The following is a 25,808-nucleotide window of genomic DNA, read 5'->3' as shown; positions in this document are numbered from 1 at the left end:
TATACTGCTTCTTCCAGGACCTACTTATTCAGATCTCCAAGCAAGCGTTCCTTTTCTTTTAGGGATATCTGAAATTCACATCTTATTTTTAAAAAGAACACCACTGATTCTACTGTGTTCCTCCCAATGAGAAGGAAAGCTCTTATGGAGAGAAACGAGTAATTTTTACATTCCTAGGACATTAAATGCCATTTAAATTCTGTGCAGACATTAAAGACAGCTCATGTGGAAAAGCCAGGTCAAAGGAAAAATTCTACATTTCACTAATAAGTCGTAGGGACATTTTATCAACCCTTACCTGGATAACAATATCCATATTTATTATGACCCCTTTAAAAACATCTTTGGACAAATGCTGACATATTTCCAAGACAACCAAGAAAATAAAAATATATCCAATTCTTCATAGATCAGGTCTACTGAAGGTGATGTTTTATTAAGTTTTAAATTTAAAGTAGTTCTTTATCGAGAATTGAATACTTTACAAGTTTATAAGACGTTTTCGATGTGTTTTTGCTGGAATGAATTCCTACAGTCCACACTGGGAATATGGTGGCAATGACTTGTTGCTGTTTTACAGATGAAGCACTAAGGCTCAGAGAAAAGAAAGGGCGGGTCGAGTAGGAGTCCTGTTCTAGGACCTTCTCCCCTCCTCTGCGGAGACAGAATCTCCCGTGTTTATGTTGTAGACATACGGGTTTTCAGAAACCCTTAACGCTGGTAAGGGCTTGAAAACACACCTCTGTATTACAGTATTGAGATGCGAGTCCGTAACTGCTGAGTGACGCAGACATCAGTCATTTCATTTAGGGAGTCATTGCCCTTGCCTTCGTCCTGTTCTGTCCTGACAACTGTCATAGAACTAATTTGCAAACTCAGTCCGGGATTCACTTTTCCCGTTGAAAATGTGAACCATTTCAGAGACCTGTGAACGTAGTTTATTTTTATTCCTCGCCAATCTGGGAATATGCCGCGTGTGTGCGTGTGTGTGCGTGAGTGTGTGTGCGTGTGCGTGTGTTAAGTGCTGTATTCGTACTTTGTGAAGGAAAAGGACACTTAGCAACGCGTGTCCCGAAACTTCCACCTGAAATGTCTTACATTAAGAACGGCTTGAATGTTGTATCTCTCTAACAGCACTCTGTGAAGCAGTTTGTACATCTCTCTCCTAACTTACCCCCGACTGTCGGTGTCCATATATTTAATAACACGACGCTGCTTTCACGTGCTGTCCGTGTTTGTGTAATATGGTGCGGAGTGACGCCAGCAACTCGTTTTCGTTCACTGTTTCGTGTCTCCTCTTCCGCAACACCCATGTCTGCAGACGCTTAGGCCCGAGAGTCGCTCGCGCGGTGCGGTCGGTGCCGCCGAGTTGCCACGGCCGAGGCCCCGGCGCGGCCCCCGGAGGTGCCGACAGCGCCCAGGCCGCCGGCGGGCCCCGCCGCCCCCGGCCCGAGCATCCCTCGCGCGCCCGCAGCCGGGCCTCGGCGGTCCGTGCAGGGCGGCCGCTCACACTCGGACCGAGAGGAGGGCGTTTCCGTGTGACTTCCCGGCCCCGATCAGATCACGCCGTCTCGTCCGTGAGCACAGCCCGTTCCCGGACAACCATCCTCACCCGTCCGTTTCTCTCCTCAGCCGGACTTTGGCGTCTAAGTTGTTTATACCTTTGTTGTAATTAATAAACTGGCTCTTCGAGAACCGTCCTGGAGACTGAGTTTCCGTGAGGTGATTGGGAACCGGAAGCCCCGGCGGGGAGACGGCTACCGGGCCCGGGGTCCCTGCGTCCCCGGGTCCCCCGGGTTCCGAGGCGCCCCCGCTCCACACGCCGGAGACCCCGCTCGCCTCTGCGCAGACGCGAGCAGCTCCGTTTTTCCCCTCCCAACCCCGCCCCGCGCCGCACATGCGCGGGGAGGAGCCTGCGCAGGCGGGGCCCGCCCCGGAAGTGGCCCCTGGAGCCAGCCCCGGAAGTGGCGTGCCGTCTCAAGTGGTGAGTGCGAATAGCGGCCGGGGGCGCTCTCGGGTCCCCGGCCCGGGCTTCCGGCTTCTCCTCAGCGCGCGTGGGCGCGCTCGGGTGGCCCGGAGACGCCGTCGGGCCGAGGTCCTGAGTGTGAAACGCTTCCTCCCGGACGTTGCTCTGTACCTGCTGTGGCGCGCGGTTGCACCGAACAGCGTGAGCGTGCGCGCGCGTGAGAAACACTTGGTCCCACAGGAGCGGCGTCCTCCTGCGAGGGCGCTCTGGGCGGGCTGGGCCGGCACCGGGTACGCCGTCCGCGCCGCTGTGGACACCGGGGTCTGTCCTGCTCGCGGGCCTGTCGGGAGGAGGGAGGCGTGTCCTTCGGGCCACTTCCCTGGAGGGGGCTTCCTTCTGTAGAGGGCCCTTCTCACGACACGAGCGGAAAGGAGATCACGCTTTTCAACGCAAGTCGGTTCCCAGGCAGATACGCTTTAGCAGAGAAAACGTGTCCACAGTTAAGGAGCGCAAAACTGATTCTTTTAAAATGACCCTTGCCTCGGTTCCCTTGCATGGTGGTCGCGTACACATCCCTGATTTGAAGAACCCTGCTGTGAAATACAGGCAGCGAGGACACTGTTGGGCACGCGAGAGCCTCTCTGAGTCTCAGCCTCCGCTGCTTTAGAGCGGGCGTAAAGGGGCTTCTTCCCTGGCGGTCCAGCCGTCAAGACTCCGCGCTTCCACTGCAGGGGGCACCGTTCGATGCCCGGTCGGGGAGCTGAGACCCCGCATGCCAGGCAGCGTGGTAGACAAAACAAAACGGCATAAAAAACGTAAGGGTCAGAAGTTACGGCACCATCACTTCAGGATGCTTTAAGGAGGGTTTGTAAAGGCCCCGTTTAAGGCGGAGTGTGCAGGGAAACAGCAGAGTTAGTGTTTGTATCAGGCACTAGTAACAGTGGAGCCGCTGCTGCTCCTGGACACCCGCAGGGTAAGGGGAGGGCCAGTGACCGGGACCAGCAGAGAGCAGTGTAGACGGGGCTTCCTTGGCTGGAAGTCGACCTTCAGTCAGGATCCAGCCCTCCTGCTCCTCCCTGCACTCTCCGCCCCACGGCAAGGTAGTCATGCAGGGTAGGCTTCTGAAACGCAGCAGGGTGGAAAAGGGGTCTAGAAAAGCAGATGGAAAAACCCAGCACGCACTGTTACTCCTCGTAGGGTGGTTGTAAGGGATTTCTGTTTGTTTGTTTGTGGCCGAGCAGCTTGGGGGATCTTAGTTCCCTGACCAGGGATTGAACCTGGGCCCTCGGCAGTGACAGCGCAGAGTCCTGACCACTGGACCACCGGGGAATTCCCATGGAATAAAATTTAAAGTTTCCGTGGGAGGATCTTAGAGGCTCCTGGCAGATAATAACATGTATGGGCCAGTAGAACTGATCTTAACGCTTTACAGGACAAAGTGGAGCCCTTGCCGTGTATTGAGCGCCTTCCCAGCATTTTTAAAAGCCCCCACCCTGTGATCATGAAGTCTGATTGACTCTGGGCCCTCAGCTTTCACCACCGTCCCGCCTTTTGTACTCTGCTCTGCTGGGCCCAGGAAAAGGGATGCTCCGAGGAGGAATCTGAGTTCCCATTGCACAATATAGACCAGCGCTGTCCAGTAGAACTTTCTGTAATGGTGGAAATGTGCCCATGGGTGCTGGCCATTGTGGTACCCACTGGCCACATGTGGCTGTGAGCACTTGAATGTGGCTTGTGTGACTGAGGGACTGAATTTTTACGTTTAAAATTTTTTTAGTTAATTTAAACTTAATAGCCGGGCTTCCCTGGTGGCGCAGTGGTTGAGAGTCCGCCTGCCGATGCAGGAGACATGGGTTCGTGCCCCGATCTGCGAAGAACCCACATGCCGCGGAGCATCGGGGCCCGTGAGCCATGGCCGTTGAGCCTGCTCGTCTGGAGCCTGTGCTCCGCAATGGTAGAGGCCACAACGGTGAGAGGCCCGCATAACGCAAAAAAAAAAAAAAAAAAAAAAAGTCTTTAAACTTAATAGCCACACGGGGCTATTGGCCAGAGCAGGTGAAGCATTAGAAGGAAAGCAAAGACCAAATAGTCATGTGAAACCAAAGTGAACTTGTTCACGTGGCTAGGGAGAGCCACGGCATGCATTCAGCAGATTTTTCCAAACACACTGAAAAGGTAAAAAGGAGGAGTACTCCACGTTAGGCAAGATTCGGAGTTCAGGTCTCTGGTTGGCTTTCCAATCGTCACCTCTGATTGATCGCTTTCAGGTTTCGTGTTACCAGGGCCCAGAAGCTTGGTTTTCAACCCGGCCGGGACGGATGGCGTAGCTCTCCAACAGACTTAGCTGTGGGTGTGCTTCTTTGATGATCAGGTGGTTGTTTTTGCCCCTTGACAACCTGCTTTCACACTCCACTCCCACTCCTCCCATCTGAGAGATCTATGACCTTGGGTAAGTCACTTCACCTCTCTTTGCCTCAGTGTCCTCATCTGTACTTTCTTTACAGGGCTGTTATGAGAGCTAAATGCATTAATCCCTGGAAAACACTTAGAACAGTATCTTGCCAGTAGTGAGGTAGAGATCTTAAATGTTTATTGTTAAACTTATTTCTAGATGCTTTTGTAATTGGTGTCACTATAAATGGGATTGTTGTCTTAATTTCATTTTATAGTTTGCTGCTAGTGTAGAAGAACACAGTTGGCTTTTGCACATTAACCTTGTAACCAATAACCTTGCTTCTTCCTGCGCACTGCAACGAGGAGCGGCCCCCTCTCGCCACAGCTAGAGAAAGCCTGTGCGCAGCATCGAAGGTCCAGCGCAGCCAAAAATAAATTAATTAAATTTATAAATTTATAAAAAACAAAAACTTTGTTTCTTTGTATATTCTAACCTTTGTTTTATAGATTTCACTGGAATTTGCTGTGGAGACAGTCATATTTTCTGCAGTTTTACCTCTTCTTTTTTATTTTTTAATTCTTTATTGCAGTGTCTAAAAGACAGTGTTCCACCGACGTGTTGAACATGGGCACCCTTGTTTTCTCTGTCTCAAAGGGTGACAGTTCTGTCTTTCTCCTGTCAGTGTGGTGTTAGCTGTAGGCCTTCTGTAGATGCCTTTGATCAGGCTGAAGATGTTCCCTTCTGTTCCTAGTTTGCTGTGTCCTTTCATTTTCCTAATCATGAGTGGGTACTGACTTTTGTCAGGTGTATGTCGTTGTCACCGTGAGCTGGGTGACTGGGTCTGACTGTTGGTGAAGCCTGGGGCTCCAGAGATCACCCTGCTTGGTCCTGGTGTGGGATCCTTTCTCTACTGCTGGGCTCAGTTGGGTGCTTTGTTAAGGATTCTTCACTTCTTATTCGTGAAGGGTGTTGGGCTGTCATTTTCTTTTTTCGTAATGTCAGGTTTTGGTACTGGGCTCTCGCTGCCCTCAGTAAATGAGTTGGGTAGTGATCTCACTTCCTGTATTTTCTGAAAAAGTTTTTGTAAGATTGCTGTTATTTCTTCCTTGAATGTTTGATAGAATTTACCAGTAAAACAGTCTGAGTCTGGAGTCTTCTTTCTGGGAATGTTCTTTTATAACAAATTCAACTTCTTTAGTAGATACAGGGCTGTTGGGATTTTCTGTTTTTCTTGGGTTTATTTGGTAGTTGTGTTTTTCAAGAAATTTGTCCATTTCACATAAGTTGTTGAATATGTTGGCAAAAGGTTGTTCATGGTGTTCTTTTACCCTTTCAATGCCTGTAAGGTTTGTATTGATAACCCTGACATTGGTGATTTGTGTTCTCTACTTTTCTTATCAGTCTAGCTATTGGTTTGTCAGTTCTGTTTATCTTTTCAATGAGCTAGTTTTTAAGCTGTGGTAGTTTTTCAGTTGTCAGTTTTCAGTTTCATTTATTTCTGCTCTTTATCATTTCCTTCTTTCCATTTACTTTGCTCTTCTCTCTGGTTTCTTTTTTTCTTTTTTTTTTTAATACTTAACGAATTTATTTGGCTGTGCCGAATCTTAGTAGCAGCATCCGGGATCTTTAGTTGTGGCATGCAAACTCTTAGTTGTGGCATGTGGGATCTAGTTCCCTGACCAGGAATGGAACCCGGGCCTCCTGCATTGGGAGCATGGAGTCTTAGCCACTGGACCACCAGGGAAGTCCCCTCTTTCTGGTTTCTTGATTTGAAACCTTAAGTCACTGATTTTAGATCTTTCTTCTCTCTTTTTTTTTAAATTAATAATTTAAAGTATATTTAGGAAGGATGAAGCCTAGAAGGTTAAAAATTAGAAACTCTAGAATTAGAAAAGAAAAAAATAATACAGTTCAACACAGTTGAAAGCACATACAGAAGGAAGTTAATACATTGTTTATTAAAAAATTAAGTGGAGGGCTTCCCTGGTGGCGCAGTGGTTGAGAGTCCGCCTGCCGACGCAGGGGACACGGGTTCGTGCCCCGGTCCAGGAAGATCCCACATGCCGCGGAGTGGCTGGGCCCGTGAGCCATGGCCGCTGAGCCTGTGCATCCAGAGCCTGTGCTCCGCAACGGGAGAGGCCACAACAGTGAGAGGCCCGCGTACCGCAAAAAAAATAAAAATAAAATAAAATAAAATAAAAAATTAAGTGGAAAGACTGAAATTAGAATGCTAGTATTATTGTATCTAAAGCAGAAAATTATTGCTTTCTTCTCCAACTCTAGAGAGGAAATCAAATTCTCTAATGCCACCAAGAACAGGATAGGGAGAAATGTTTGCAATTAAAGAGTTACAGTATATAAAAAAGCTAGTCATTCAAAGTAAGCCAGATTGGTTTGTGTGGTACTGGTTTCCAAGGTGACCCCCTATGTAGACCTTTCTTCTCTTTACTAATAGAAGCATTTAGAGCTAAAAGTTCCCCTCTAAGCACTACGTTAGCTGCATCCCATGAATTTTGGTATGTCATACCTTCATTCAGTTCAAAATATTTTTTGATTTCTTCTTTTGCCTATTGGATTATTTAGAAGAGTGTTGTTTAATTTCCAGATAGTTAGGGTTTTCCTAGGTATTTTATATTTATTGACTTCAATTCTGTTGTGTTTAGAGAATACACTTGATATGATTTCTATCCTTTTAAATTTGTTTATTTATTAAAAGAAAAAAAAATTTTTTTGATGTGGACCATTTTTAAAGTCTATTGAATTTTGTTACAATATTGTTTCTGTTTTATGTTTTGGTTTTTTGGCTGCCAGGCATGTGGGATCTTAGCTCCCCAACCAGGGATCAGACCTGCACCCCCTGCATTGGAAGGCAAAAAAGTCTTAACCACTGGGCTGCCAGGGAAGTCCCCGCTCCTTTTAAATTTATTGAGACTCCTCTTATGACCTGTGGTGAGGTCTGTCTTAGTGAATGTTTCACATGAAGCTACAGATAACGTATATTCTCCAGTTGTTGGATGTACTGTTGTATAAATGTCAATTAGTCCATATTGTTGATAGCACTGTTCAGATTTTCTATGTCTTTACTGTTTTTGATTGTTTCCTTTTTCAACTACTCATTTCATCACTTCTTGAGAGAGTGTTGTTAAAATTTTTTGCTATCATTGTGGAATGGTCTGTTTCTCCCTTTAATTCTGTCCAACTTTGCTGTCTGTATTTTGCATCTGTTATTAGGCTCACGCACATTTTTTTTTTTTTTTTTTTTTTTGTGGTACGCGGGCTTCTCACTGCTGTGGCCTCTCCCGTTGCGGAGCACAGGCTCCGGATGCGCAGGCTCAGCAGTCATGGCTCACGGGCCCAGCCACTCCGTGGCACGTGGGATCCTCCCGGACCGGGGCACGAACCCGTGTCCCCTGCATCGGCCGGTGGACTTTCAACCATTGCGCCACCAGGGAAACCCTATCATGCACATTTTTAATTGTTAGGCCTTCCTGATGACTAATTCCATTTGTCATTATCAGATGCCTTTGTTCATCTCAGGTAATGCTCTTTTTCTGAAAGTCTGTTTTGTCTGAGTTACGTGTATGGTTAGGTTTAGGGTACCAATTTTTTTTTTTTTTTTTTTTTTTTTGTGGTATGCGGGCCTCTCACTGTTGTGGCCTCTCCCGTTGCGGAGCACAGGCTCCGGACGCGCAGGCTCAGTGGCCATGGCTCACGGGCCCAGCCGCTCCGCGGCACGTGGAATCCTCCCGGACCGGGGCACGAACCCGTATCCCCTGCATCGGCAGGCGGACTTTCAACCACTGCGCCACCAGGGAAGCCCTAGGGTACCATTTTATTATTTGTTTTCCCTTTGTCCCTCTTCTTTATTCTCTGTCCCCTTTCTTTTGAGTTATCGGAAAGGCTTTTAGCATTCCATTTCATCTACTTATTGGCCTTTGGATATATCTCTGAAATACATTTTAGTGGTTGCTCCGGAGATTACAATGCACATACCTAACCTTTCATGATCCACTTAGACTTAAGACTTGTGCCACTTCACAGAAATGTGGAAACCTTGCAATCACCTCTGTATGCATGGGAAACCCACTGGACAGTGTTATAATTTTCTTTCTACAGTCATACATATTTTAAAACTCTTATAAGGAAAAAAATAGTCTTTTTTTTTTTTTAAAGGATAGGTACTTTTATTCACTTATTTATTTATTGGCTGCGTGGGGTCTTCGTTGCTGCATGCGGGCTTTTCTCTAGTTGCGGCGAGCGGGGGCTACTCTTCATTGTGGTGCATGGGCTTCTCATTGCTGTGGCTTCTCTGGTTGTGGAGCACAGGCTCTAGGCGCGCGGGCTTCAGTAGCTGTGGTGCATGGGCTCAGTAGTTGTGGCACACAGGCTTAGTTGCTCCACGGCATGTGGGATTGTCCCGGACCAGGGATTGATCCCGTGTCCCCTGCACTGGCAGGTGGATTCTTAACCACTGCGCCACCAGGAAAGTCCCCCCAAAATACTCTTTTATACTTACCATCTCTGTTGCTCTCTCCTCGTTCCTAAGGGTTGGGGTTTCCCTGTGGCGTCATTTTCTTTCTGGGGTACTGCTTGTGGAGACAGTGTCTCCCACCACCCAGCATGTCTTACTTCACTTCCCTCCCTGAAGGATATTTTCACGGGCTGTGTAATAATGCTTGGTGGGGCTTTTTTTCTTTTAGCACTTAAAAAATATCTTTTAAGAGGGCTTAATGCAGTGTGGGATCCGGGAACAGAAAAAGGATATTCATGGGGAAACGTGAAATCCAAATGCCATCCTGAGTTTAATTAATAATAACATAGCAGGGTTAGTTTCTTAGTTTTGACAAGTGTACCCTGGTCATGTAAGATGCTAATATTAGGGGAAACTGGATAAGATGTATATGGGAATATCACCTTTTCTGTAAATCTAAAATCATTCCGAAATAAAGGTGTATTTAGGAGAATACATTAACAGGAAGATAACAGGAGGAGGGTGTCCCCATGGAGGGGCGGCCCAGTGGAAGGGGAGAGCACCTACGTCAGGAGGTGAGGGTTTGGTTACTGTCGAGGTGGGGTGAGTAAACATACTGAGGGTAACGGAGCCAGGACTCTGACAGTCAGAGGATGGACTTGCAAAGACAGGAGGAGAAAATTAGAACCTTGTGGTGTTGAATTGGAATCGGGATTATAGGTGTGAACCCATGGTTTCCAAAAGATGCTGCTCCAAAACCGGGTGGATCGGTGTAGCAGTGACTACAGATGTGAGTGTTGTGTGTGGATGCGTTTACCTTCGTCTGCTCTGTCCACGGAGGGGACCCACGAGCAGCACCACCCCAGGACCCCTGAGCACCCCTAGCACACAGGTGGCCTTCTAAATAGCATTCTCCACTAAAAGAGCCAGGGCTCCTTGGAGTAAAGGCTGATTTCAGGGTCAACCAGGGAAAGTACCCGGTGAGCCTGGAACATTTTGTGCCAGGAAGCAGGGAGTGCTCACAGGTTGAGGGGCACGTGTCAGAAGGACACCAAAGCCAAGGGATGGGCTGCCACTGCCCAAACCAGAGACAATTTGAGCATCGAAGTAAATGATAGTAACAGTGTAGCTAACTGAATAAAACAGGAACCCGAGCCCCTAGAAACGAGTACCTGGGTGGTTTAGGGGATCGGGATTTGCACAGTCTCAGACCACCTCCCCCGAGGTCCTCTTAACTACACAGGGAGGGAGGGGCGCCCCGACAGCAGGGAAGCTGGGCAGGGCCCCCCTGCGCTGGAGCTCCGTGTGCAGGGTGAGCAAGGCCCCGTGACTCGTGTGAAATTCCTGCCAAAGGTGCATTGCCCGCGTCTCGTCACAAAGGGACGTCCGTCAGAGGGAAAACGGGGACGTGCTGTAGAACAGCTGCCCTGTGACCTTTGAGGTGTCAGGGGCACGAGAGTCAGGGAGGGGCTGCAGAGACGTGACAGCAAAACGCAGCTCGTGGTTCTGAGCTGGACCCTTTGCTGTGGGAGACGCTATAGGGACCGTTAGCCAAACCTGGGGGTCTGGGTGTGGCTGGTGGCCTGGTCTCTGTCCACAGGGAGCCACACTGCCGTGTCCCGGGAGGTGGGTGTCAGGTCGGCCGCTCACCCTTAGGTGATTCACGGACTTTCCTTTGAACTTTTCTATACCTGATTGTTTCCAAACAAAAAGCAAAGCTTTTCGGTGCCATGCAGAGGGAATAGCTCCCACCAAGGAAGTATTTCCTTTTCAGAAGGGGCAAGAGGTGTGGAGCGGGAGGCACAGGAGGGGCTTCAGTGGAAAAGGCGTACCCTGTGTCCTCGCCTGCTGCACTGTGCGCGTGGTTGCTTTATGATTATTTTTAAAATAGTGCGTGTACATTTATATCCCTTCTGTACGTCTAGTTCGTACTTAGCAATGGGAGGAAAGCCTCAGTGGTTTCCTTTTATGTGGCACATGTGTGCCTGGGAAGCGGCGACATTGGAAGTGGGTGATGTTCAGAACAGTGGAGGGGGGGCGCTGTCGTCTCCTAGAGGGCTGGGCCTGAGACTCCCCGCGTTGACCCTCAGCACCTGCAAGATATATACTTGTCACGAGCTGTTTAATGAACGAGCAGTGGTGTAAACAGCTCTTAGTTAATGAAAAGTAGCTCACGCTTACTGAGTTTTCATATGGGCCAGGTACTGCTGTCGTGCATCCTGTCCCTCCCAGCCTGGTCCGTCGTCAGATTAGTGAACTGTCCTAGGTCACCCTGGGGAAAAGGGGCAGAGGTCCTTGTGCAGAGTCTGGCGGCTTACCCACTGCACCCATAGGGAATATCCCACTGTGTTCCAGTTGGACCATTTTAAACTGTGCAGGGTAACACCATAGCATCTGAGTAAATGGGTGTTTTTATTTTTAAGAAATTTTGATTTGAGGCTGAGATTTCCTTTTTAATATTTTCATTTAGCAGGTATTTGATATTCTATAGGGAGTATATTCCAGAGTTGCAAGGGATTTAATGATTTAAATCCTTTGTACACAGATCTTTCCCCCAAGTAGCATATAGGCTAAGGAGACTTTTCTCGCTGCGCTGTGCAGCTTGCGGGATCTCAGTTCCCTGACCAGGGATCGAACCCGGACCCCCGGCAGTGAAAGCCCAGAGTCCCAACTGCTAGGCCGCCAGGGAACTCCCTCCAAGTAGCATATAGGCTAATAGGGCATGACTCGGGGTGGAAAGTGGTAAGCGAGGTAAGAAAGTCATTCACTGGTTCATTTATTTGTTTCAGAAACACGCACCAGCATTCTCCTGTGCCAGATGCTCACACTTCTTTAGTTTCGGTTTCATGTTCAGGTTTAAACCAGATGTCTTATTTTGCCAGTTTGCCTTTTGTTAAGGAGCCATGATACGTTCGAGGCTTTTCTCAGCGAGATCCTGGCCGGTGTTGGAGGGCATGGGGTGCTGGACACCATTGGCACGAGTGTTTCCCAGGCCCGGGTGGCTCCTTCCCCAGCACGCGTCTCCCAGGCTGCTCTCGGTCAGCTGTGCGGACTTCACCAAGCACCAGGAACCCCCCAGGAAGAAGCTGCTCTCAGAGAAAAAACTGGTGAGGCTTCTAACCTTGAAGGAATTTGACTGCCGTTTCCCCTCTGAAGGCACAGGGCGTTGTTTTGAGCTCTTGTTGTCTTGTCTTCGTTTATCCTTGGAAATGAGGACGCGAGATGAAGGCCTGCGGGTACCAAACACTGGGCTGGCCTAAAACTGCGGCGGACCCAGGGCAGTGCCCAGCGCACCAGAAGTGATGACCGTGTTCGCTCCCTTCGCCAGGAGGGAGCCTGGGGCTTATGTATCATTAGCCTGTGTGTCTGAGATATGTACTATATATATTCTTAGGTACATGTGAATAGTTCTTCATTTATGGCATGGCGGGGTGGGGACCGGGACATACACCTTTAGTTTTATAGTTCTCAAAGGCTTACAAGTTTTTTTATTCTGTTTACCAAAACCTGTTTAAAACATGAATGATCTTTAATTAAATTCAAGAATACACATGTTTATAATCCACTTTGTTTCCTCCTAAGTGCGGGTTCCAATTAAGGCTCATTAGGGCAAACTACTTCATGTGGAAAAATTACTTTGGCAGTCAGCGTGTGCACTCAGATATATCAAGTTTTCACATGGTTTTGTCTCCTCCCCAGAATGTAAACATTGACTCTTAAGTTTTATCTTCTGTATGATGCTCCTTTGTTGTGCTTTTTTCCCATCGGGTTGATTTCCATTCTGTTCAAAATTGTACATTGTGTTTTTGAAACAGTAATTCATGGTTTTTCCATGTGGTGGTGCCAGAGCATCATAAAGTATTTCTGTATTTTCCTTTAAAAAAAGATCTGCTTATGGAGTAGCGGATGGAAATGCAGATGCCCTGGTCCCCATGGAAGGGCCTTGTGGGCGGCCACGTCAGCCTGTGTGCGTGTGTGGGGAGCAGGTGGGCTCCTCGGGACAGGACGGCTGGGCTGGGAGTGGCGTCCTCAACACTGTACCCTGGCACCTCGGGCAGCTGGACATCTTGTCCTGTGAGCAAACGTTTATTAAATATTAACCTGGTTAGGGGACTTCCCTGGTGGTCCAGGGGTTAAAGCTCTGCGCTCCCAATGCAGGGCCTCAGTTTTGATCCCTGGTCAGGGAACTAGATCCCTCACGCCGCAACAAAGATCCCGTGTGCCACAACTAAGACCCGGCGCAGCCGAATAAATAAATGTTAAAATATATATATATATATGTTAACCTGGTTAGTTAGTTCTGATTCTTTAGGTAGGTTGTGTCTCCCTTAGGGACCTAGAGAAAAACTTGCTCTCAGGTAAGGGCTCTGCATCACCACATTTAAAAAAGGAGCCCTGGGCTTCCCTGGTGGCGCAGTGGTTGAGAGTCCGCCTGCCGATGCAGGGGACATGGGTTTGTGCCCGGGTCCGGGAAGATCCCGCATGCCGCGGAGCAGCTGGGCCCGTGAGCCATGGCCGCTGAGCCTGCGCGTCCGGAGCCTGTGCTCCGCAACAGGAGAGGCCACAGCAGTGAGAGGCCCGCGTACTGCAAAAAACAAACAAACGAACAAAAAAGGAGCCCTGTTCAGTCAGCCACAGAAGACTTCTGTTCTTAGTTGGAAGCCTGATAACAGCCCAGGGACTGTCACTCTCATTCTCTTGTCCTGAGGAGCAGAACTCCCCATTAGTAAAGACCTGTTATTTCAATAACGTGTTTCTATTTGAAAAAGCTGGGAAGACGCTTTATTTAAGGAGTACCTCCTAAACTGCGTTTTATTTAGGTTTTTAGCATGGAGTTCACGACTAGGGTGTGTATTCCACGCTGAGCACTTTTTACATCTGCGTTGTTGGTTTACATTTGCCTACAAATAGCAGTGACTTGTGGGAACTCTTTCTTATATTTGCATCTTAGGAGTGATTAGCAATATTAATATCATTAGCTTCTAATTTTAAAGACTGTCATGGGTAGAAAAGGTACATTACAAATGACTGCTTGGTCCTTGGGAGGACCGCAGAGTTAATAACGACAGGCCACTGTGTGCTCTCTGCAGAAAAGGCATTTTGTGGACCATCGCCGAGTGCTTGTCCGAGGGGGACGCGGAGGTGACGGGGTGAGCTGCTTCCACAGTGAGCCCCGGAAGGAGTTTGGAGGCCCCGATGGTGGCGACGGAGGCTACGGCGGCCACGTCATCCTGAGAGGCAGGTGTCCCGAGGGGCGGCCCGGGGAAACGCGCTGTGTTTGCGCGCCTCCGGGGTGGGGAGTTTTCACCTTCTTATCCTAACAGGAAGTTGGATTCAGAAATTGGCCTGTGGACATCATTTTATTAAATTATGTGGATGTTCACATTTAGATAATCCACCCAAAACCAATGTTGATGGTTTTGGTTTTTTTTATTTCAGGAACACAAAGACAGTTCACTGTCAGGGAATCTAACATTCCGGTACAGTCTGTCAGAGGGTTAAATCTGTTACTATCTCAGTCAAGTGCTGAAAGGATACTGATTGCCCTGACACACATGGAGCACAAATATTAGCAAACTAGTCCCCTCAGTAACAATTCACAGCATAGTAAGTACAGCTGTTTTCAAGATGATGATGACATTATGGGTAATTTTTGAATTGTTTGAAAATTGTATTTTTTGAAAGAAATAAGAAATTAAAATTTTCAAAAAATCACATTTCTAGTTTAGCGACTTTTGCCACAACTTTATTCCATGGTCCCAGGTGCATTCTTTAGATTTTTTTTTCATTTTTATTTTATTATTTATTTATTTATTTTTGGCAGTGTTGGGTCTTTGTGGTTGCACGTGGGTTTTCTCTAGTTGCGGCAAGCGGGGGCTACTCTTTGTTGTGGTGCACAGGCTTCTCATTGCGGTGGCTTCTCTTGTTGCGGAGCACGGGCTCTAGGCACCTGGGCTTCAGTAGTTGTGGCGCATGGGCTCAGTAGTTGTGGCTTAGGGGCTCTAGAGCGCAGGCTCAGTAGTTGTGGCGCACGGGCTTAATGCTCCACAGCATGTGGGATCTTCCCGGACCAGGGTTCGAACCCATGTCCCCTGCATTGGCAGGTGGATTCTTAACCACTGTGCCACCAAGGAAGTCCCAGCCCAGGTGCATTCTTAACGTTCTTAATCTGAACCAAAGAAACTTAACAACATGAGATGGGTCTGCCTTTGACACAGAGGGAGATGACGTTTCTTGCTCTGACTTCCAGTTGACCGGCAAGTCAAGTCCCTGTCCTCAGTCCTGTCTCAGTACCAGGGCTTTGATGGAGGAGCCGGCGGCAGTAAGAACTGCTTTGGACGAAACGGCGCCGTCCTCTACATCCGGGTAGGCCATCTGGGCCATCAAGCTCCCAGGTCCTGCCGAGTGGTCCAGAGGGGCCCCGTCCTCCACGAAGCAACCCTGGACTGGGACTCTGTGCTGATTTCATACCGTGTGAATGTGTCACCTGTTGAGAAAGTCGTGAGACGATTATATTTACGGCGAGGGGCCCGCAGGTCTCCCCCGCTGTCTCCAGCCCCGCGCTCTGCCCCCCCCACCCTCTCGGGCACCTCCCTGTGAGCGGAGAGTTTGTGCTCTCAGCATCACTCTCATTTTCCAGATGCTTTTGTTCACCCTGATGCTTTAGGCACGCTGTTGGGAAAAGCCATTTATGCAGTTTGCCTGCAGTGCAGTCAGCCTCTCAAGCCCTTTAGGACTGGGCCCTTTCCCAGGTCCTTTGTCCCTCCGTGGAGCTTAGTTGTGCCCCACTTCTCATGCTGCCCCTATAAGCGCTTGTTATTTTTCAGGTCCCCGTGGGCACTTTGGTGAAGGAGGGAAACAAAGTCCTGGCTGACCTCTCGCACCCGGGTGATGAGTTCATCGCAGCACTGGGCGGGGCAGGCGGGAAAGGCAACCGCTTTTTCCTGGCCAACAGCAACCGAGCGCCCACGACTTGTACCCCCGGACAGCCGGGTCAGGAGCGGGTCCTCTTCCTGGAGCTCAAAACGGTGGCACACGCTGGGCTGGTGGGTGTCACCTGAAGCCCCGGCGGGAGGATGGTGGGGGACACGCTAGGAGGGCGACGGCCGGGCAGCCCACTTTCTCCCATCAGAGCCTATTGGCTTTGTCAGGAGCCCTGCTGTCCCTCGTCCCCGGTTCCTGACCCAAGACCCCCGACCTTGGGCGTCCCCACTCTCTTCCAGGTCGGATTCCCCAACGCAGGGAAATCCTCACTTCTCCGGGCCATTTCCAACGCAAGGCCCACTGTGGCCTCATACCCGTTCACCACCCTGAACCCCCATGTGGGGGTCGTTCACTGCGAGGATCACCAGCAAATAGCAGGTAGGACGCCAGGGTCTCTCAGAGGGTCAGGGTGACGATGGGATTCAGAGCAGTGCTTATGTGACTCTTACGCTTAGCGTTGTTTTCTTCATTTAAAAACTGCAGTTCTCTGTCAGAATCAGGTGTTAGGTTTGCTTCCCACCCTCTCCCCCAGGCATCTGTTGGTGGCAGTGCAGGAATTGGAGTTTAAATTTCAAACCTGAGAGGATTATTCCTTTTCACCGCCTCTACTCTTTCATCTTCGGGGAACTCGGCAACGTCAGTCACGTGGACAACATGTGATTTTAAAAGCTTTCCCTGTACCATTTTGAGAGAAGAAAACCTTTCCCAGAAGATAACGTACCCATTAAAAATAGGAAGCCTGCTGGCGATGCGGTTTGTATAGCACTTTAGATTTGCAGAAGACTCTATCATTCCTATCGGTAATCAAATTATTAATATGGTACAGGAAGCCGTTTTCCCCTTTTTTGAATCATTTTTGAAGCCAGAAAGACTGGACTGTGTTAAGTAGTTCTTGTTAGACTGATCTGTCATCATGCCTGTCGACCACATATTTCAAAGCATTAGCAGAACTGAAAGCCGAAACGCCTCGGGTGGCAATTGGCCCGATGCATCACTGAGGCAGTAAACTGAACGACTTCACTTGCAAGGTGCTCCTTGGAAGGAGAGGGTCAGAGCTCAGAGGTCCCAGGTCCCCTCCTGGACCGCCTGCTCTTGTCCTCCGCAGTGGCTGACATCCCGGGCATTGTCCGTGGGGCGCACCGGAACCGGGGCCTGGGCCTGGCCTTCCTGCGGCACATAGAGCGCTGCCCCTTCCTCCTGTTCGTGCTGGACCTCTCGGTGCCGGAGCCGTGGACGCAGCTGGATGACCTGAAGGACGAGCTAGAACAGTACAGGGAAGGCCTGTCCGAGAGACCCCATGCCGTCGTGGCAAACAAGGTCGACCTCCCTCAGGCCAGAGCCCAGCTGCCCCAGCTGCAGGCCCGCCTAGGCCGAGAGGCCATCGCCCTGTCGGCGGCCACCGGGGAGAACCTGGAGGAGCTGCTGCTGCGTCTGAAGGAGCTGCACGATGATCACGTGGCCGCGGAGCTGGAGCATGGCCGCCAGCCTCTCCGGTGGTAGCGGAGGTGGTAGGCCAGGAGGTGGCGTGGGCAGTGCCCGGGCAGGCTGACTGTGACCAGAGATGAGGAAGGAGCCCCGAAGAATCGGAGGCCTTGGTGCAGCAGCCTTCCCGCCAGCCCAGGGCTCCCCACCAATGCGCCCCCCTGCCCTAGGCCTAGGGCCTTGGGGCGGCGGATGCTCATGCATCCACCGGTCTGTTCCCAGTGCTTCCCGCGCCCCCCTGCGTGCGACTGACGTGCTACGATGGGCTTGTCTGTGTTAATTGGCCCCTGATTAGCAGGGACCACACTCTGCCTGACGTCACCAAATGCTGCCAAGTGCACACAGTGGATGGGAGCCAGTGTCGCCTGCTGACCCTCGGGTGGTGGCAGCTGTCGCAGAGGTGGGCCCTCGATTCCATGGCTGTCGACACGCCCCGCAAGCGCAGTTTTGCGGGGATGCTCTGTGTGCTGCGCGAGGGCCGGGGGAGGGAAAGCACTTGCAGGCGCCCAGTGGTGAAGGAGCAGGTGCGATCCTCTTCTCAGATGCCGCCGTCTGAGGGAAGCAGTGAGGTTGATACCCGCCCGGTTGTCCCGGACGGTGCCGTGCTCTTCGGGAGCCGGGCTTCACGACTGAACGCTCCCAGCATCCGACCCAGGGACGCGCGGCTTCTGACCCGCTTAGTACACGCGAACGGGTTATTAACTGTGGACTGCGGGCGGGGCATGGCAGCGCCGTCCCCCAGGGTAGCCAGTGGCTCAGGTTTGTGCTTCTAGGCGTCGATGGGAGCTGCGCCCTCGCCCCAGCGTCCCCTGACTGCAGGTGCCCCGTGAGGACGGTGCAGCTGCTCCTAGCCTGCTCATCCGGCAAAATGGTCTAGAACTTTTGTTTCCCCCAAATAAAGTCTGATGCATCTCATGTGTCCCTCAGGGCCCAAGGGACGAGTGAAGAAGGGACCCGGGGCCCTTTGGGGATCGGCCTCAGGGTCCCGAGGCAGCTGGGCCGCTGGGTGCACTTAGGCCAGTGTCTTTTCCACACGTGGGGGTTGGGCAAACCTCGAATAATAAGCCAGCGCCTGAGCTTTCAGGAGCAATTCCGTTTTGATCTCACGTCAAATGTGAAAGTAGAACAAGAGTCCTTTACCTGAAGCTTTATTTTAATGTCTTGTAATTTCAGAGGTCCTTGTGTTCTGGAAACCAGAGGTGGGTTTTGCATGTATTTGCCCTCTCAGGCCACCGCGAAGAGCAGCGTTAATTATCCCTGGCCTTTCATCTTGCTCTCTGGGTGCCCACCATGTGTGCTCTTCAGAGGGGAGACACTCAAGATGCCTCCCGTGGCTGACCCAGAAGGGGTGCCCAAGAGGGCAGGGGCTCTGTCCTGTTCTCGACTGTGCCCCCAGCAGCCTCAGGACCTGGCCCCAAGGGGGCACCGGCACCCATCTGTGGAATGAGCGAGTGCGTGGGGGCTGATGTTGGGTGATTGAGGTTTCTTTTAGTTTGAAGACTATTTAGCAGGTGGGTGGATGCCGAGCGAGAGCCGTGTCCCGCTCCCCCAGCTCAGCCTCAGCCGGGCCACCTCTTCTGGCCGTTCCCGCTGACTGATCTGCTCCAAAGTCTGAGCAACTCTTGCTTCCTTGATCAGCCCGGGGCCCCACCTGTTGACCTCTGGCCCCTGGATGGGGACTTTGCTTTCTCATGTCACCCTCCCTGTGCCCTCCCCACGGCTGCACCGGGTGGCCTGGGTCTGCGTCAGGCCAGTGGGGCGTGGGCTGTAGGGCCAGGCACTTGACCGTCTCCGTGGGGCCCTCGTTCTCTGGGGGCTGGCACAGCCCTGGGTTGTTTCCTTGCCTGGCTTTCTCTCTACCTCTGCGTGGTGTTTCTGTCCCAGCGTCGTCCCTCCCCTACTGGTTTCATCTCCCAGAAGCTCCAGCCACCAGCCTTTCCCTGAGATTTCTTCTCTGTGTCCTTGGCCCTCTGTTCCCATGCAGGCGGTGGGCTCAGCGCCTGGCAGGGCCTCCTGGGGCGGGGTGGCCGTCTCCTCCCTGGTCTCCTCTCCCTCCCGCTTTACTCTCTAATTCATTGGCAAAGACCCTATTTCCAGATAAGGTCACATTGCAAGTTCCCAGTGCTTGTGAATTTGAGGGTGCCCCTCAACCCGGTCAGCACTCTATTTTAATACCCTGCTCAGGCCCCTTCGTCTCCCCGCACGGCGGCCCAGGTGCCATGATCCCTGTATGCACGGGTCCTTCCTCCACCCCATCTGGGCCGCCCTCTCCCTCCAGCAAAGCCCCAGCCCTTGCCAGGCCTGACCTGGCCTGCCCTCCCCTGCTGCCCACCCCCCTCCCCTGCTGTCCTCTGCTCCAGCTGTTTCTTGGCTACACTGAGGACCCTCCAGGACAGCGGGCTTTTGTGCTGCTGGGGTCCCTGTGACGCAAATGCCCTTCCTCGGACACCCTATGAGTGCCCCCCAGCTGCGGGCCTCTGACCACCTGATCAAACAGCCCCACCCGCAAGGGCCCTGCCCTGCGCCTTGCCAGCCGCTGTCGGGCGCGTGGCCCCCTGGCCTGGCCTTGCGCATCAGCCCCTACCGCCACGAGGTTCCTGGTCTGGGCTGCGTCGCAGGGCCGGGACAGTGCCGGCACCGGAGGCATAACAGACGTGCCGGGCAGATCGTAGTTCGGGTGAATACATGCACGTGTGTGGGGATACATGCCAGCATGTTTATGGACAGGGCACACGTTCCAAGACCACAGAGTGGAGAGCACCGCCCAGCGACGGGCAGCAGATGGCTGCTTCACGTGGCTGCCTGTGGATTCCATTCAGATGGTCGGAGCGGGGCCGGCCTGGGGTGGGGAGATGGCTGTGGCTCTAAAAGGGCAGCACAAGGGAGCACGAGGGGCCTGGCGGTGTCGTGCGCCGTGATGAAGTCGCACTGAGTGTTTGATGGGTAGACTTCCAGTTTGGGAAAACGAGAAAGTTCCGGAGGTGGGTGGTGGGGATGGCCGCACGACAGCATGAGTGTGCCCCACGCCTCTGAGCTGTGCGCTAAAATAGCGGAAAGGGCAAATTTTAGATGTATTTGACCGCAGTGAAAGCACGCACAGAACTAAGCACACACACTCACGCACATGTAGTTACGCAGGCACACGCGTGCAGGTGAGCACACGCTGGGCGCTGTCTGCTGTTGATGTTCCTCTTGTTGCCAGGGCGGCTCTAGTGCTTGGACCCACCAAGGCCAGAGTGTTGCCTCTCCGGGAAGGGCAAAAGGCCGAACAGAGCAGAGGAGACCCACAGGCCTCTGGGGCGGGTCTGTGCGTGCCCGAGGAGGGGCCCCTGGGCGGTCTCTTTCTGTCTTGCAGTCCTTTGATTCTTGAGAGGAAAAAATCTTTCCTTGCAAGGAATCGGTGCGCACCAGGGGGTTGATGTTTTCCCAGAGCCAGGAAGTCCCTCCAGCTTCCGCTGTGGCCTTGGGGTGGGCAGGTTGCCCAGCCCAGCCCACTGAACCTGTCACGCTCGGCACTGGGGGTATCGCGGGGACACCCACGCTTGTCACCCCACCCCAGCTGCCTGGTTTTCATCATCTGTACAGCGGGGACACTAAGGCCCAGCAGAGTAGCTTAAGACCCACGGCCTGGCTTGCTCACTTCAGCCCCACCCAGGGTACGCAGCCCCTTCCCTGTGTGGGGTCTTGTGGGAGCCACGAGTAAGGACAGAGCAAGCTTCAGGGTTGAGAGGGCCGTGCCCCCAGGATGCCAGCACGCCGCCCCTGGCCAGGCCCCGGACTCCAGGCCATAGGCAGCCACCCACCCACCCTCCCACCAGCCCAGCCCTGGTCCCTTCCCGTGGCTTCCAAAGACCTGGATGGATCCTTAGAGCCCAGCCCGGCCCCTGCAGTGTCTGTGAACACAGGGAGGGTCACCGGCTCTGTTAGGTTTGAATTTCAGGTTCACAACAAAGAATGCAATACTTAGCTAACAGATTATTTGTTGTGACTCTGAAATCCAGACTGCACTGAGCTCATGTGTTTTACCTGATGGCGGAAGTGAAGGGGTGAGGTGCGGGGGAGGTCGTGGAAACAGCCCTCATTGATGCTGGGCCTGCAGGGAGGGCTGGGGGGCTGGGCCAACTTGGGCGAGGCTGTACCTCTGCGAGGGGCCCTGCCTTCATCCCGTCCCTGGAGGGGGCCTTGGGGAGCCGAGGCCTCCCCCTGCTGGCCTGTGCCAGGGCAGGCCCAGCTGGTCACCTCCAGCCAGCTGCCCCTGCTGTCCTTGGGGTGGGCCCAGCAGCAGCCACCCCTGCCTACGATGGTGGGCACCTGTCCGGCTGTCTGCTTTCCAGCTGGCTCTCAGGGACCCCGGAGGAACGTCTGGGGTCCACGGCTGATTAAAGGGGGCATCTTCAAGCACCCGGCACTGGTCCCATGAAATATTCGTGTGGCCCACAGAGCTGCTGGCCCACCACGGGGGTTCCGTCCAGGATCTCCGAGCAAGGGACCCTGACGTCCCAGCTGCACGGATCTGGAATCCTTGTTGAAGTCAGCGTCTGGCTCAGGGCCCAGCAGGTAGCAGGAGCTCAAGACAGTGTGCAGACACCATCCACCCCCAGCCCTTCACCCACTTGGTGTGCCTTACGGTCTGAAATACCTGCATTAGAATTTGCCTCCTTTGATTTAAAGATCCAGATCGTCCTCTGTTACAATGCACATCTCCCCCGTCCCTGGAAGAACCAGTCCATCACACTTCAGTATGAGTTAATGGATTGGAGGGGCCGGGACAGAGCCGTGCCTCGGCTGTCAGAGGAAGCCCCAGGCCGGGAGGGGCGCCCGGGAGGGGACAGCGAGCAATGGTCTACCCCCTGCGCCCTCCTGGCTTCTCGGGAGTGTGTGGTCCTGCTAAGCCGGGGCCCAGGTAGGAGGGCAGGAGGCAGCCCGTTCCCCGTCCACTGAGCTGCCCCGACTCCTACACCTCTGCTCAGAACCAGGCTTTGCTGGACTCTTTAAAGATCGTCCAGCATTTAAAGTGGAAGCATTTAAAGATCATCAAATTTGTCACGTTTGAATTTGGAAACTGGTGACTTCGGAGTGTCACGGATGCATTTATAGCGCAGTTCCCACAGCGCTACCACCCCCTCCTCCCCTTACATCCAAAACCCTCCTCTCCTCTCTCCCTTCTCCCCTTCTCTCTCTTTCGAAGGATATTTTTGCGCCCCTCTGAGATTTGTGTCTGACAAACTCCAGAGCAAGGTGCCTCCTCTGGACACAGCACCTGTCACCCTGGGAGCAGGATGCCGCGTGCTGTCTGGGATGCTCTGCTTAATGGACAAGGAATCTAAGGCCAAGGCACTCGCCTGGCCGAGGTCCCCCTGTGGACAGGAAGGATGTCACAGACAAATGGCCTGGCATCCTGACCTTTCACCCTTAGAGCCAGTATGTTACCTAATATACCAAAAATCATTATTTTCCTACCAACAATCATTACTAAAGAATTGACTCACTTCCCTATTTCCCTATTTTTTATTAGAGTCAGACCTCCCATGGGCAGAAGTGTTCTGTTCCCCTCCCCCACCCCAAGACAGAGGGATGCCAGCTTGGGCCATCGCGTTACAGAACGTCATTTCATTGCCGGCTTTAGGAAGGAAGGGGCATTTGGTGACTCATGAAACCAAAAGGTCCAGGTTCTAGCTTCAGGCCAGGCTGGATCCAGGCGCTCAGACAACAGCACATGGAAGCCGTCTCCGTCCAACTCTCGGTGTGGCTTTCCTACACCTTGGCTGCACCAGGTGTACCCCCTCCACGGGGTGGCCTCTATGAGGATAATGTTGGAGGCCGCCAGGCCGGCAACCCCAGCTGCCGTGTCGTGCGCCGTGAGGGGAAGGGGAACACAGGCCTCCCAGGGCATCAGACAAGGTCCGAGGACTGCTGCTCTCTGGCCTCACTGGAGACGTGCACCACCCCAACCTTTCCCGGTGATTCTGACCAGCCACGCCTGGGATCCACACCCATCCTGGAGCCACTGAAGTAACCGGGGGATGGTTCCCAAAGGAGAGACGGGCTGCCGTCACCAGAAGAATGGGTGCAGCGAGAGGCCTTGGGCACACTCGGGAGCGTGTGTGCGTCCCCTGAGCCTGCTCCGGGTGCCTGGGGGTCAGGCTCGGGAGAGGAAAGAGAAGGTGGCCCTGAGAGCCGAGGGCCTTGGGAAAATGGTCATGGAAGGAGAGTCATTAGCTGTGTGACCTTGAGCAGTTCATTTAAGCTTTCTGTGCCTTTGTTTCCTCATCTGTAAAATGGGAATAATAGTACCTACTGTGTTTGGGAACTAGATGAGTTTACATAAGAAGAGGGCTCAGAATGGTGCCCGGAACATAGTAGGTCTGTTCATTATAATTGTAGTGTAAGCACGTTCCCTGTGCCAGGCGCCATGGCCGTCCTTCCTGGGCAGCACCAGGGACCCCCAGCCTCAGGCCCTGCATGCTCCAGGACCCCCAGCCCTGACCTGCTGGAGCCAGCGTCCCTCCCCAGATGCGCCATCAGGCAGGTCTCCCTGGTGTGCTTGCCATCCCAGGGATGCAGTTGGGCCCCCAGGAAGGTGCAGCGTGGCAGGGACCCGCTCACACACCACCGTCCCTGGCGGTGCCTGGGGAGAACCCAGGGACGAGTGAGGATGGGGTCCTGGCCCCCGCCAACTGCTGAGTGCGGGATATGGGGCGAGTCGCCCAGCCTCCAGGGCCCTGGCTCGGGGGGGTCTGCAGACTGGAGAGTTGAGCGACGCCCCCGTGGGGTGGCCACGAGGCTGCCGGGCTGCAGGAAGTGTTCGTGGAAATGTCCTTTGCAGCCCCGAGTCCAGCCCCAAGTGTCAGGGTGGGGGGCGGGGAGGAAGAGGCCAGACAGCGTGTGGCTCCCCACGTCTCAGGCCTCCAGAAGCCCTGCCGGCTGACCCCAGGCTTCCATTTTCATGGCCCTGATGCCCCCAAAAGAGCGTTGAGTAATTTGTCCTTTTGTAGAAGGATGGGGACTGCCCGCTGGGTTCCTGAGAATGTAGGGTCTTCACCCCAGGCTGGGAAGGACCCTCACCCAGCATGTGCACAGAAGCTGTTCTCAGGGGGCGCCCCAGAGCCAGCACCGGGGCGGGAGCGGCAGCCGGACATACGTAGCCGGTGCCAGACCGAGGGGCCCTGTAGATGTGCTGGCCCCTGAGGGCTGACAGCTGGCCCCGATGGGAGGAGCCAGGTCATCCACGGGCACCCAGAGCAGAACCCTGCGTCGGGCCGTTGCCCAGTTCCTCAGTGCCACTGCCCCCCAGCCTCATGCCCCTGCCAGTCTCTGCACCCACTGTTAGGACTGCGCCGACACTTACAGCCGGGCCACCCAGGCTGTGCTCCATCCTAGGGCCTAAGGCTCACTCTCTGGATGCCTCATTGTCCTCAGAAGCAAGGCCGCTCTCCTTACCTTGGCCTCCAGGCCCTGAAACATCACTGCCCCTCTGCCCCCGTCACCTGCGGGCCCTTCCTTCAGCCACAGGCTCGGCCTCTGCCACCTCTCGGGGCTCCCACCACTGGGCTCAGTGGAAGTTTGTGGAATGAATGAGAGAAACGTCACCTCCTCAGACAGGCTCCCTGTCCCCCCAGCTGATGAGCCAGGCCACCCACCTCCTGGTCCCCCCACAGTCCTCAGCCCCCACGGGAATGGCCCTGCTGATGCTCCAGCCCGTTGTCCAGCACAGAGCCCGGCACACAGTAGGTGCTCAATAAACAGCAGCTGCCAACGTGGGTGGTGCCTGTAGAGGTGGCTGCTCCTGCCTTGGGGCTCAGCTTGTCTCTGCTCCCAGCGGTCGGATCCAAAGAGAAAGACCCCCCTGGCGTGTTTGTTTGCTGCTGGACACGGGCCGAATAGACTCCGTGTCTTTCTTCTCTCCTCCTCCATCCTTGCGCAGTAGCTCGGGAAGCGGCAGTTTGCAGAGACTGAAGGCAAAATTTCTTGAAAGTCTGCACTTTTATCCTCCAATTTGTAGCCACTTAGCAGGGCCGGGCCAAGGGGCAGCGAGGGCTCTGGCTGTGCAAGCAGCACGGAGGTGCCCACCGCTGCAGAGAATGGGTTCTTTGTCTTTCCCCAGACAGCTCTGGGCTGCGGGACGGACGCCCACTCTCTGGGGGCCAGGCAAGTCTGCAGGGCTGGAGGGAAGGCCAATGGCTAGCCCGCCAGCCTCACCACGGGCCCCAGAGCTGCGAGGGCTTCCCCAAGCTCTGGGCCCACAAACGGTGGGCGACCTCCCTGTCACCGCCTTTCCCGGCTGCTCCCAGCACCCTGAGGGGAGCTAAGGCTTGCCCCTCCCTCGGGCCACTAAAGAGGGGGCCCAAGAAGACCGTCCTGCCTTGACCAAGGGGGCCCTTCCGGTGGAGGGAAAGTGCAGAGGGGAAGGAGTCACAGCTGGGGTTCTGGAGGAAGACTTCTGGGTGCTTGGGAAAACAAAGTGCAGGTGCAGCTGTGGGGTGAGGAAATGTCTGGAAGAGGAAGGTTGT

General features: G+C 53.2%; 1 protein-coding gene across 6 annotated transcripts; it reads left to right on the top strand.

Annotated features, from left to right (window-relative positions):
* The first annotated feature begins 1,969 nt into the window (after nt 1–1,969).
* MTG2 (mitochondrial ribosome associated GTPase 2) lies at nt 1,970–18,449 on the top strand. 6 transcript variants are annotated; one of them, XM_082644619.1, is made up of 8 exons: nt 1,971–2,167; nt 4,234–4,415; nt 11,731–11,939; nt 13,923–14,070; nt 15,083–15,198; nt 15,660–15,878; nt 16,056–16,194; nt 16,922–18,449. In XM_082644619.1, exons 2-8 carry the CDS (start codon nt 4,406–4,408, stop codon nt 17,314–17,316), a joined length of 1,236 nt encoding a protein of 411 aa, XP_082500745.1. In that variant the 5' UTR covers nt 1,971–2,167; nt 4,234–4,405; the 3' UTR covers nt 17,317–18,449. The 6 variants fall into 6 exon arrangements, with proteins under 6 accessions (XP_082500748.1, XP_082500745.1, XP_082500743.1 ...); XM_082644617.1 differs by having other exon boundaries at nt 1,971–2,256; XM_082644620.1 differs by having other exon boundaries at nt 1,971–2,256; nt 11,715–11,939.
* Nucleotides 18,450–25,808: the final 7,359 nt, after the last annotated feature.

Source organism: Mesoplodon mirus, assembly GCF_964341445.2.
Source record: "Mesoplodon mirus genome assembly, chromosome: 15".
Taxonomy (NCBI): domain Eukaryota; kingdom Metazoa; phylum Chordata; class Mammalia; order Artiodactyla; family Ziphiidae; genus Mesoplodon; species Mesoplodon mirus.
Note: the sequence above shows the minus strand (reverse complement) of the source record. Positions and strands in the feature narration are given on the sequence as shown.